The sequence below is a fragment of the Oncorhynchus nerka genome, linkage group LG6 (genome assembly GCF_034236695.1).
Source record: "Oncorhynchus nerka isolate Pitt River linkage group LG6, Oner_Uvic_2.0, whole genome shotgun sequence".
Lineage (NCBI taxonomy): Eukaryota > Metazoa > Chordata > Actinopteri > Salmoniformes > Salmonidae > Oncorhynchus > Oncorhynchus nerka.
Genome location: NC_088401.1, coordinates 44,041,248 through 44,055,304, shown reverse-complemented (window position 1 = coordinate 44,055,304; position 14,057 = coordinate 44,041,248). Strand labels below are relative to the sequence as shown.

The window sequence follows — 14,057 nt, the reverse complement described above, 5'->3', positions numbered from 1 at the left end:
ATTCCACAGATAAAAGGGTAACGTTAAACCAAGTTTGTTTCTAATAATCTTTCTTCCTTCATGCTTCTTTGGACTTTATATGGTGGTTGGCAACCAACTTTAAGGTGCATTGTCACAACTGACTGGAGTGTGGACCTCAGTTCATCTTTCAATCACCCACCGTGGGTATATGCTCCTAAAAACCAATGGGGAGATGGGAGAGGCAGGACTTACAGTGCGTTGAGCATCACAAATAGAACCAAGTTCTATTTTAGCACCTGGCTACGCAGATGCTTGTTGACGTGCGCGAGCAGTGTGGGTGCAATGGATTGAATAACATGTATGTGTACATTTATTTTGCAACGCTCGCGCTTACAATGCGAGCAGTGTGGTCAACATGTTAGTTAGCATTTACTGGTAGGTATCATACATTGAATACACTTACTGCCTGCAGATGATATTCCGCTGAAACTAGGCTGTGTGTGCGTCTCGTGTAAATATATTTCACGTGCTTTGCGATTGTGTCGGCTACTTTGCATGCTTTCTCTATTGTGATACATAATAAGTCGTATACAGTACCTTCACTACATTACTTTTGTACGAGTCAGTAGTGATTAAGGAGTATGAGCAATGCTCACATAAAAAGTGCATATATGGTTTATACTTGCATGTACCCTCTGCTGGCCCTTTGTACTTAAAAGAAATTCACACTCCTATATGGGTTGCTGTCCTTTCAGAATCCTGTCACACACTGATGGCCTGTAGGTTTGTCATTTGTGCAAACATGTCTATAATAGATGAGGCTCTTAGGATATTAATGTTCCAAGGAGTGTATATATTTGTCCTGGTGAAACGATTTCAAGCGCTGGAAGATGATAATTACAAGTGTTTTACTCCACTGGTCTCAGCTGGTCTTGGGAAGGAATTAAGAGTCCTCCCCGAGTCAAGACCAAGTACAAATGTATCCGACACCAAGACAAGACACACTCAATATGTGGTATCGAGATCTTACTTGAGACCGGTACTACAAGACTGCTTGAAACTAGTCCGATTTTCTCAAACAATGCTGCTCCTCAGATGTTTGAATATTAGTGGTTTTGCTTTGGAAAAACGTTCAAATTCACTTTGAGATGGTTCAGATGAGTGCTTAAATAAGAGTCATGAATTCAAACCCATCGCCGCTGACAAGGCAGCATTCAGATTATAGCCAAGAAAATAGACCTTGAGCATTGTGAGGGCTAAATGATGTTAGCAGGCATTAAAACTGTCTTCCCTCAGTAAAATAATCTCTAACCATTTCTCTAGATGAGCTTGTAAAGGTACCACAGAAGTCATATCTGAGACATTGATGGAAACCAGATGACACACAACAGCTCCCGTTCAAATCGCAGGTGGGCAAAAAAAACAGACAAAGTGGGTCGACTTCCTACAGTCAGTCTCATTTCGCAAAACGTAACCATTAACGATGGAGGATCAAACAAAAATATGGCCTAAACTGGATTTTTCTTAATCCAAAACATAAAACATCCTTCTGTTTTAGTAGTCTTTTTAGGCCCCCTCTCCCTCCGTATCAACCTTAAAGATGACCTGTTTCCGATCTCATGTGACTCTTTTCCATAGTCTGTTTGCCTTACATTTGAACTGTTGCTCAATCTAAAATGTCATGGGTCTACAAAAAACAATTAGATTTGAGGATTTGTGTACGTTTCATAGAGCGAATTACTCTTGTCTTTTGGATGATGTTTTGAAAAATATCAAAGCACTTGACTCTGCCTTTTAAGTTTTCTTTAGTTAAAATTTGGACAATTTAGCTTCTGTATAAATGTTTGATATGTAGGGATTGAAACAAGGTTTAAGACATTGCCTTTCTTTTCAAAGCGGCGCACAGAAGTTTTATTGTGAGCTGAGAGGAGAACCAGTCATCCAAGTGTGCACATTCTCCTGCTCCCAGATTTTACAACGTGCTATGTAGGCTAAACCCCTTCTCACATTATTTTTGGTCATATGTGTAATAACGCCACAACATTGTATATGGATCTATAACCGTTTGGAGATAACGTTTCCATTCAATGTCTTGTGTATTTCCCTGTCTGTGCTCCAAGTCAACCAACTGCAGCTCTGCTCAGAGAGAGAGAGTTGGGTTTGGAAGTCTGGAAATTCTGACAGGCAGCATCTCAGTCACTGCTGAACGTATCTGTGAAGGCTTGACCTACCATTCCACAAACACATCCATATGTGAGGAGCCTAATGTTTGTTGGACAGGTTGAAATGGGGGGAAGAAAGTCAAGGTAGGATACCAATCAAGCCTCAACTCCATCTGCTTTTTATGCCCTGAATGAAATGTCAGAACGTCCAGCTGCTCTTTTCCAGGGATTGTAATTTAGAGAACACACACATACACAGCTCTTTCTATTGTCCATGCCAGCAGCCTGACTCAAGCCTGTTTGGAAAGACACTTACAAAATATACAGCCATGATTGTAACTAGTGTCTTAGTTGTAAAGTGAGCAATTTAAGTCAAATGTGTGCAGAGAAATTATTATATAGGCAGAAACTCAAATAGGAAGTACCCGTGCTAAGGACTATTCAATGCTGGTCTGACCAATCGGAATCCACGCATCAGGATTGTTTTGATCATGTGGACTGGGATATGTTCCGGGGTGCTTACGAAAATAATCTAGAGTTTATAAGGAAGTGATTTGGAGATGTAGTACCCACTGTGACTATTAAAACCTACCCTAACCAGAAACCGTGGATAAATGGTAGCATTCGCGTGAAACTGAAACCGCGAACCATCGCATTTAACCATGGCATGGTGACTGGGAATACGACAGAATATAAACAGTGGGCATCCCGAGTGGCACAGTCGTCTAAGGCACTGCATTGCAGCGCTAGCTGTGTCACTAGAGATCCTGATTCGAGTCCTGACTCTGTTGCAGCCGGCTACGACCAGGAAACCCAAGGGCGGAGCACAATTGGCCCAGCGTTGTCCGGGTTAGCGGAGGATTTGGCCGGCAGCGACGCTCTTGTTCCATCGCGCACTAGCGACTCCTGTGGTGGGCTGGGCGCAATGCAAGCTGACACAGTTGCCAGGTGTACAGTGTTCCCCCCCCCGACACATTGGTGCAAGCTGGCTTCCTGGTTAAGTGGGTATTGTGTCAAGAAGCAGTGCGGCTTGGCTGGGTTGTGTTTTGGAGGACGCATGGTTCTTGACCCGAGTCCGTACGGCAGTTGCAGCGATGGGACAAGACGGTAACTAATTGGACACCATGAAATTGGGGAGAAAAGGGGTACAAAAATATGTATATAAAAAATAATATAAACCATGTAGTTATTCACTCAAGGCAATCAAACAAGCTAAACGTCAGTGTAGAGATAAAGTGGAGTTGCAATTCAACGGCTCAAACACGAGACGTATGTGGCAGGGACTACAGACAATCACAGACTACAAAAGGAAAACCAGCCACGTCGCCGAGACCAACGTCTTGCTTCCGGACAGGCTAAACACATTCTTCGCACGCTTTGAGGATAACACAGTGCCACCAACTCGGCCCGCTACCAAGGACTGTGGGCTCTCCTTCTCCATGGCCGACGTGAGTAAAACATTTAAACGTGTTAACCCTCGCAAGGCTGCCGGCCCAGACGGCATCCCTAGCCGCGTCCTCAGAGCATGTTCAGACCAGCTGGCTGGTGTGTTTACGGGCATCTCACTATCCCAGTCTGCTGTCCCCACATGCTTCAAGATGGACACCATTGTTCCTGTACCCAAGAAGGCAAAGGTAACTGAACTTAATGACTATCGCCCAGTAGCACTCATCTCTGTCATGAAGTGCTTTGAGAGACTAGTCAAGGATCAAATCACCTCTATCTTACCTGCCACCCTAGACCCACTTCAATTTTCTTACCACCCCTTTAGATCCACAGACAATGCAATCGCCATCACTCTGCACACTGCCCTACCCCATCTGGATAAGAGGATGGTACCATAGTACCCTCCAAGCTCATCATTAAGCTCAAGGCCCTGGGTCTGAACCCCGTCCTGTGCAACTGGGTCCTGGCCTTCCTGACAGGCCGCCCCCAGGTGGTGAATGTAGGAAACATCACCTCCACTCTGCTGATCCTCAACACTGGGGCCCCACGGGTGCGTGCTCAGCCCCCTCCTGTACTCCCTGTTCACCCATGACTTTTTGCACACGACGAGATTGCACACACGAGTTCGCACATGACACAACAGTGGTAGGCTTGATTACCAACGATAACGAGACAGCCTACAGGGAGGAGGTGAGGGGTCTGAGAGTGTGGTGCCTGGAAAACAACCTCTCACTCCGTCAACAAAACAAAGGAGATTATCGTGGACTTCAGGAAACAACAAAGGGTGCACCCCCCTATCTACATCGATGGGCCCTCAGTGGAGAAGGTGGAAAGCTTCAAGTTCCTTGGCGTACACATCACTGACAAACTGAAATGGACCACCAACACAGACAGTGTGGTCAAGAAGGTGCAACAGAGCCTCTTCAACCTCAGGAGGCTAAAGAAATTAGTCTTGTCACATAAAACTCTCACAAACTTTTACAGATGCACAATTTAAAGCATCCTGTTGGGCTGTATCACCACCTGGTACGGCAACTGCACCACCCGCAACCACAAGGCTCTCCAGAGGGTGGTGCGGCCTGCCCAACCCATTGCCGGGAGCAAACTACCCACCCTCCAGGATGCCTTCAGTACCCGATGTGACAGGAAGGACAAAAAGATAATTGAGGACATCAACCACCCGATCCAATACCTGTTTACCCTGCTATCATCCAGAAGGCGAGGACAGTACAGGTGCATCACAGCTGGGACTGGGAGACTGAAAAACAATCTCAAGGCCATCAGATGGCGTAGCAGTCGGACGTCTTGTCGTGTCGTGTCCCTTGTATATATCGTTTTTTTTTTAACATATTTTTCTTAGCATATCTTTTAAAACATTTTGCTAAACCTCAACTTCGAAATACTCTCCTGCAACCCGCCTCACCCAATGTAGCGCCGATCTGCTTTTTTTTTCTAAAGTACTTATATTTACTTCGGATCCGGAACCCCTCAACTGAAGCTAGCCAGCTAACTACCAGCAAACCATTGCTAGCGGTCATCAGCTAACCTTTAGCTCGGAAAGCTCTCGCCAGTTCGAACAACGCGACTCTAACCAGAGCATAACGGACCTATTATTTATTTTTATTTTTATCCCCGGATTCCCACCGCAAACGGAACATTTTCAGCTGGATCTTCACAACTAGCTAACTAGCTAACCGCAACCCCGGATGATTACTCCTGGCTAGCGTTTCCATCCACTTAGCTTGAAGCTAGCCCAGCCAGAGCTCCTGTGCTACCACCGAAGCATACTCCTGGGCTACAATATCCGGACCCACGACCGGTCTATCGATGTCCCCGCATGAAGAGGAATAAACAGACTCACCCCATCGCGACGTCCCCCAAAGACTAACTTTCTAGCCCTTGCTATCTGCTTGCTTGCTAATTCGGCCTGCTAACTGCTAGTTGTTTAGCCCCGGTCCGCTAACTGCTACCTTGCTCAGCCCAGGCCTACTAACTGTTAGCTTGTTAGCACAGGCCTGCTAACTGTCTGAATCGCCGCGTCCCCAGCCAGCCCAACCACTCACTGGACCCATATTTACTTTCAATCTCTTTTCGATTTTTAATTCGATTATACCTTCCGGTAACCTGCCTCACCCAATGTGATACGGAATCGCTATTATTTTAAATTTTTAGAACACATTCAAGAACCTCCAGAAGCTAACCAGCTAACTAGCTACAAGCTATTTAGTCATTGTTAGCCACTGCTAGCGGCTTTACCTTCTGCACAGCCAGCCAGTTTTTTTTACCTGGATAATACTCGCCAGTCCCATCCACCGCTGTCCCCTGGACACTGATCACTTGGCTACATAGCTGATGCATGCTGGACTGTCCATTTAATCACGGTACTCCATTCTGCTTGTTTATGTTTTATCTGTCGGCCCCAGCCGCACTCAGGCTCTGTGTGTAGTTAATCCCTCCCTGCCTAGTCAACGCCATTTTACCTGCTGTTGTGCTAGCTGATTAGCTGTTGCCTCACCTACTGTTTAGCTAGCTCTCCCAATTCAACACCTGTGATTACTGTATGTCTCTCTCAAATGTCAATATGCCTTGTATACTGTTCAGGTTAGTTATCATTGTTTTAGTTTACAATGGAGCCCCTAGTTCCACTCTTCATACCCCTGATACCTCCTTTGTCCCACCTCCCACACATGCGGTGACCTCACCCATTTTACAACCAGCATGTCCAGAGATACAATCTCTCTCATCATCACCCAGTGCCTGGGCTTACCTCCGCTGTACCCGCACCCCACCATACCCCTGTCTGCGCATTATGCCCTGAATATATTCTACCATGCCCAGAAATCTGCTCCTTTTACTCTCTGTCCCCAACGCTCTAGGCGACCAGTTTTGATAGCCTTTAGCCGCACCCTCATACTACTCCTCCTCTGTTCCGCGGGTGATGTGGAGGTAAACCCAGGCCCTGCATGTCCCCAGGCACCCTCATTTGTTGACTTCTGTGATCGAAAAAGCCTTGTTTTCATGCATGTCAACATCAGAAGCCTCCTCCCTAAGTTTGTTTTACTCACTGCTTTAGCACACTCTGCTAACCCTGATGTCCTTGCCGTGTCTGAATCCTGGCTCAGGAAGGCCACCAAAAATTCTGAGATTTCCATACCCAACTATAACATTTTCCGTCAAGATAGAACCGCCAAAGGGGGAGGAGTTGCAGTCTACTGCAGAGATTGACATTACTTTGCAGGCTTACTTTCCAGGTCCATAGCCAAACCGTTCGAACTACTAGTCTCTCACTGTTGCCGCCTGCTACCGACCCCCCCTCAGCTTCCAGCTGTGCCCTGGACACCATTTGTGAATTGAATCCTACAGACGAAGAACCATATGTGACAATTTTTCCATTTTAAGATGATCAGTTATTTTTATATTATTAATTGTGTGTACCACATTAGGTGTTTTATGGTTGACAAATAATTTACCATACCCATATCTTCCAACAACAATTTATATTTTTTTGTTATTTCAAAAAATACTTTTTTTATTGTCGTTTTAATTTTAAGAATGTGGAAGAACAGTATATCTCCAGTGATGATTTCAGTTTGGAAGAACAGTATATGTGACATTTTGCATGACTTGTAAGATGTCATTTTTTTTAGCACCTGATATGATGTTTTAAGTACTTTCAAGTACAGATGCCCTTCATGTAAATAACTTAAATGCAGTATGTAGTTAATTCATTTGTATGGAGGTTCATTTAAAGGTGGTCTATCAACTTTAGCACTGATGACTTTTCTTAAAAGTTGAGTCATGAAATCTTAGTCTCATTTAAAATGAAGCCTCAATGTGAACATACCATAGAACTACAAAACACTCACAATCTATACACAGAATGAGTTTGTATTGCACCATTGTGTAACACAGCACTTTTAGAGTTAACGTTAATGTACGTATCATTACTGTCAAAGTGTTCAATATAGCTATTATAATAATAGGCGTTTTGTCTTATTTCTAACCTGTTCTAAGCCGGAGAGAATCAACGCTTGTTGTTTCTCGTATGGGGCAGAGTAGAAACTGTTGAACAGATTCAGCTTGCGCTCATCAGTCAACTTTCCACAATCCTTTCTGCACGTCGTGGAACACGCTCTTTCCTTGCAGGATACAGTGTAACTAGCTACTGTAGCCATGTCGAATCATCCGGTGGATGGAGAAAAAGTAGCTAGCTATGTTTCTTCTATAATCTAGCAATAACATTTGTAACGATAACGTATGAGTTATTAGCCAACGAACTTTAGCTAATGTTTTCTCTAGTTACAAATTAGACAACACACAACATACATGTTAGTTACTGTACTCTATAGCTAGCTAGCTTGACTGTTTAATATACGGTTCTTCCACATACCTCTTTTGGACAGCTTTACCCAGTTTTTTTTTTTCATGACCCTTACGATTTGTATAGGGTTTTCCCGCATCCCGTAAGATCTTCCTTTGCCTGTCTTTCCATTCTTTTAGTTTAGTTTTACGTTTCTTTCCCACATTTCTGCGATTTTCATCAGCAACAGAAAGGTTGTGCGCTTGTCCGTCCATTCTGAGTGGTGCACATAAACGTTTATTCCACGAGAGACTATCTTTAAATTTAAAATTATTGTTAATTAGCGCGTGGAAAGCTTGTGAAACCGGTTCACTATAGAAAAAGGGTGTCCAATAATGATTGTTCATGTATATCTCATTTTTTTTGTAAATGTCACATATATGGTTCTTCGTCTGTAGGATTCAATTGATCTAGCTTCAGAGTTTGTTCTGCTAGGTGACCTAAACTGGGATATGCTTAACACCCCGGCAGTCCTACAATCTAAGCTAGATTCCCTCAATCTCACACAAATCATCAAGGAACCCACCAGGTACAACCCTAAATCTGTAAACAAGGGCACCCTCATAGATGTCATCCTGACCAACTGGCCCTCCAAATACACCGCCGCTGTCTTCAACCAGGATCTCAGCGATCACTGCCTCATTGCCTGTATCCGCTACGGAGCCGCAGTCAAACGACCACCCCTCATCACTGTCAAACGCTCAAACTTCTGTGAGCAGGCCTTTCTAATCGACCTGGCCCGGGTATCCTGGAAGGACATTGACCTCATCCCGTCAGTTGAGGATGCCTGGTCATTCTTTAAAAGTAACTTTCTCACCATTTTAAATAAGCATGCTCCGTTCAAAAAATGCAGAACTAAGAACAGATATAGCCCTTGGTTCACTCCAGACCTGACTGCCCTCGACCAGCACAAAAACATCCTGTGGCGGACTGCAATAGCATCGAATAGTCCCCGCGATATGCAACTGTTCAGGGAAGTCAGGAACCAATACACGCAGTCAGTCAGGATAGCTAAGGCCAGCTTCTTCAGGCAGAAGTTTGCATCCTGTAGCTCCAACTCCAAAAAGTTGGGACACTGAAGTCCATGGAGAACAAGAGCACCTCCTCCCAGCTGCCCACTGCACTGAGGCTAGGTAACACGGTCACCACCGATAAACCCATGATTATCGAAAACTTCAACAAGCATTTCTCAACGGCTGGCCATGCCTTCCGCCTGGCTACTCCAACCTCGGCCAACAGCTCCGCCCCCGCAGCTACTCGCCCAAGCCTCTCCAGGTTCTCCTTTACCCAAATCCAGATAGCAGATGTTCTGAAAGAGCTGCAAAACCTGGACCCGTACAAATCAGCTGGGCTTGACAATCTGGACCCTCTATTTCTGAAACTATCCGCCGCCATTGTCGCAACCCCTATTACCAGCCTGTTCAACCTCTCTTTCATATCGTCTGAGATCCCCAAGGATTGAAAGCTGCCGCAGTCATCCCCTCTTCAAAGGGGAGACACCCTGGACCCAAACTGTTACAGACCTATATCCATCCTGCCCTGCCTATCTAAGGTCTTCGAAAGCCAAGTCAACAAACAGGTCACTGACCATCTCGAATCCCACCGTACCTTCTCCGCTGTGCAATCTGGTTTCCGAGCCGGTCACGGGTGCACCTCAGCCACGCTCAAGGTACTAAACGATATCATAACCGCCATCTATAAAAGACAGTACTGTGCAGCCATCTTCATCGACCTTGCCAAGGCTTTCAACTCTGTCAATCACCATATTCTTATCGGCAGACTCCGTAGCCTCGGTTTTTCGGATGACTGCCTTGCCTGGTTCACAAACTACTTTGCAGACAGAGTTCAGTGTGTCAAATCGGAGGGCATGCTGTCCGGTCCTCTGGCAGTCTCTATGGGGGTGCCACAGGGTTCAATTCTCGGGCCGACTCTTTTCTCTGTATATATCAATGATGTTGCTCTTGCTGCGGGCGATTCCCTGATCCACCTCTACGCAGACGACACCATTCTATATACTTCCGGCCTGTCCTTGGACACTGTGCTATCTAACCTCCAAATGAGCTTCAATGCCATACAACACTCCTTCCGTGGCCTCCAACTGCTCTTAAACGCTAGTAAAACCAAATGCATGCTTTTCAACCGTTCGTTGCCTGCACCCGCACGCCTGACCAGCATCACCACCCTGGATGGTTCCGACCTTGAATATGTGGACATCTATAAGTACCTCGGTGTCTGGCTAGACTGTAAACTCTCCTTCCAGACTCATATCAAACATCTCCAATCGGAAATCAAATCAAGAGTCGGCTTTCTATTCCGCAACAAAGCCTCCTTCACTCAGCCGCCAAACTTACCCTAGTAAAACTGACTATCCTACCGATCCTCGACTTCGGCGATGTCATCTACAAAATAGCTTCCAATACTCTACTCAGCAAACTGGATGCAGTTTATCACAGTGCCATCCGTTTTGTCACTAAAGCACCTTATTCCACCCACCACTGCGACCTGTATGCTCTAGTCGGCTGGCCCTCGCTACATATTCGTCGCCAGACCCACTGGCTCCAGGTCATCTACAAGTCCATGCTAGGTAAAGCTCCGCCTTATCTCCGTTCACTGGTCACGATGGCAACACCCACCCGTAACATGCGCTCCAGCAGGTGTATCTCACTGATCATCCCTGAAGCCAACACCTCATTTGGCCGCCTTTCTTTCCAGTTCTCTGCTGCCTGTGACTGGAACGAATTGCAAAAATCGCTGAAGTTGGAGACTTTTATCTCCCTCACCAACTTCAAACATCTGCTATCTGAGCAGCTAACCGATCGCTGCCGCTGTACATAGTCTATCGGTAAATAGCCCACCCATTTTTTACCTACCTCATCCCCATACTGTTTTTATTCATTTTATTTCCTGCTCTTTTGCACACCAATATCTCTACCTGTACATGACCATCTGATCATTTATCACTCTAGTGTTAATCTGCAAAATTGTAATTATTCGCCTACCTCCTCATGCCTTTTGCACACAATGTATATAGACTCCTTTTTTTCTACTGTATTATTGACTTGTTAATTGTTTACTCCATGTGTAACTCTGTTGTCTGTTCACACTGCTATGCTTTATCTTGGCCAGGTCGCAGTTGCAAATGAGAACTTGTTCTCAACTAGCCTACGTGGTTAAATAAAGGTGAAATAAAAATACAAAAATACAAAAAATCAGACAGTTAAACAGCGATCACTAGCACGTTAGAGGCTGCTGCCTATAGGCATAGACTAGAAATCACTGGCCACTTTAAGGAATGGAACACTAGTCACTTTAATGTTTACTTATATCTGGCATTACTCATATCATATGCTGTATTCTATACTATTCTACGGTATCTTAGTCACTTAATGTTTACATATCTTGCGTTACTCATCTCATATGTATATACTGTTTTCTATACTATTCTACTGTAGTTCAGTTCCGCTCTGACATCGCTCATCCAGATGTGTATATAGTCTTAATTCATTCCCACTTATATTTGTGTGTATTGGGTATATGTTGTGTAATTTGTTAGATATTACTTGTTATATATTACTGCACTGTTGGAGCTAGAAGCGCAAGCATTTCGCTACACCCGCAATAACATCTGCAAATCACCTGTATGTGACCAGGAAAATTTGATTTGATCTTTTACAAAATAGGGCCATCTTCCGTATACCAACCCCCCCTTCCCCCACCTTGTCAGAACACAACTGATTGACTCAAACCAATTAAGAAGGAAAGAAATTCCACAAATTAACTTTTATAAAGGCACACATGTTAATTGAAATGCATTCCAGGTGACTACCTCATGAAGCTGGTTGAGAGGATGCTACTTTGAAGAATCTCAAATATAAAATATTTTTTGATTAGTTTAACACTTTTTTTGGTTACTACATGATTCCAAATGTGTTATTTAATAGTTTGTATGTCTTCACTATTATTCTACAATGTGGAAAATGTAAAAATAAAGAAAAAACATTGAATAAGTAGATGTGTCTAAACTTTTGACTAGTACTGTACATCAGTGCGTCAGTTTTGCTCACAGGCCTCAGTAGACTCACAGGCCTCATGTATATGGCAGACACTTTCTTTAGATTCTTTGGGGGGTGACTATCTGTTTTTGCATGTAGTGCATCTGTTGTTAATCAATGCATTTGTATGGGCTAATAGAAGTAAGGCGAAATACATTTTTTACATCAAATATATATATTTTTTGATACCTACAATTTTTATTTAGCCTTACTGCTTATTCGTCCATACAAACGCAACGAATAACAGATGGAACAACAGTCCCCCCCACAAAAAATCTAAAGGAAGTTTGTCTTTAAAAAGATTTTCTTTTTTTAAATCAAATTTTTTGTTGATACTTCAAGGGGTCTTAAAATTCAAAATCAAATAGCTAAATTATCTTTGGTGTGACCTTCTTAAAACAATTCCATATAGCTTAGTAGAACCCACCTCCTCCCCCGGCTTAGACTCTTATGGGTTAGTATGTTTGCTAATATAAACAAAACAGGCAGGCAGGTAGAAAAAGAAAGCACTATCTGGCATAAATGGAAAATAACCAGAGAAATTAAATTTCCTGAGAAGTTGTGCAAAAGCTTCCTCTTTTGGGGCTTGTTGGGGAATATATAAAAACTTTTAAATCAGTTGGTTAGTTTTCACCCTTTTTTTCTATTAGACTGCAATATAAATATTGTTTCCATAGTTCTAAAAACTGTACACAAACCGGTTATTCATGTTATAATCAACTACTTCTGCTTTAACGATGAACCCATAGGACACAGCAACAGATATTCGCCCACTTTACTAGGTCAAACTACAGTCTAAACAGCAGGATTCTCTTTAAAAGATATTTGTATTTTCTCTTTCCAAATCCACATTATTTTTTCTGCAAAAAAAAAAATGTTTGAAAAAGATTACCACTATGGTTGGACCAGATGAACTGTAATAGACCTCTGTGAGTCTGTCTGTTTCATGGCAGCTGTTTGAAACCTATGAGGCTTCAACTCCATTCCTTTTCCAACAAATGAAGACCAGTAGAGTTATTTTGGTTGGACAGAGAGCTCTGTGGGGCAGGGCTACAACAACTAGTCATTGGTGTGCTGCTCTCTGTCTGACTCTGCTTTGCCTGGCTGGCCCGGCGAAGGGGCGTGAGAGGGGTGGGCGATGCTGGGCAGGCTGTGTGTTATGGGCACGGCATTAGGAACGATTCCCTCTATAGGCGGAGGGAGCCCCCCAGAGGCCAAACTCACAACACCAGGAGGGTACCTGAGATAAGGAGAGGATGAATCAGAAAATGCTATAGCACTTGTAAATGTATATACAGTACCGGTATCTACTTTACTTTATCAACAGTGGGTTGAATACCTGTAGGGCCCATTGAGCTCAGGATGAATGACAGCAGGGTCCATATTGACCCAGTGAGTAGTCTGGGACAGGAACTCTTTATTCACACAGTTCTTTAGGCTGTCTGGAATACGACCTGGAAACAGTTATTGATGAAGCACAACGCCGTTATAAGAGAGTTTGTTATTGTGGCTTTGCTGTTGTTTATTAGTGAGAGGGGAGCCTGGGAGCCTGATACATTTCCCTTTGTTACCTGAAATGGCTCGTCGGATCTCCCGGGCTGCCTCCTCTCTCATCTCAATAGAAGCCTGTTCGCTGTACCAGGCAGCGTGGGGAGTACATATCAGGTTAGGAGCATCTTTCAGAGGTCCCTGGCTGAAGCTGAGAAAAAGGAAACCAAGTTGCGTAATATTAGACTCTCCTCAACACAGTGGGAAAAAAATATGATCAAAATGGAGACCGTATAAGAATATAAGAATAATGTAAAGGGAGCTAACCCGAAGGGCTCTGTCTCGTGGACGTCCAGGGCTGCCCCTCGTATCCTCCCCTCTTTCAGGGCCTGTGCCAGGGCCTTCTCATCCACGAGCCCCCCTCGGGCCGTGTTAACCAGGAACACACCCTGGCGCATCTACAACAGACCATATAAAATATGTAAACAATGCAGTGCACAACTGTAAATTAAATGTCTTAGTAGGTTTAGGTTTAATTTATTCGCACCAAAGCAAATAAGTGATGAACAACAATACAGATAAAAACAA

General features: G+C 44.0%; 1 protein-coding gene across 2 annotated transcripts in view; it reads right to left on the bottom strand.

Moving 5' to 3' along the window:
- Nucleotides 1-11,690: 11,690 nt before the first annotated feature.
- Nucleotides 11,691-14,057, bottom strand: part of LOC115130467 (C-terminal-binding protein 1-like) — a 34,091-nt gene continuing 31,724 nt past the window's right edge. For both annotated transcript variants that reach the window (XM_029661642.2, XM_029661640.2), the window contains exons 6-9: nucleotides 13,797-13,927; nucleotides 13,553-13,680; nucleotides 13,321-13,435; nucleotides 11,691-13,221 (exon numbers count right to left, since the gene is read on the bottom strand). In XM_029661642.2, the coding sequence (XP_029517502.1) occupies nucleotides 13,041-13,221; nucleotides 13,321-13,435; nucleotides 13,553-13,680; nucleotides 13,797-13,927 (555 nt within the window). In that variant the 3' untranslated portion in view covers nucleotides 11,691-13,040. The remainder of the gene's footprint in view (nucleotides 13,222-13,320; nucleotides 13,436-13,552; nucleotides 13,681-13,796; nucleotides 13,928-14,057) is intronic.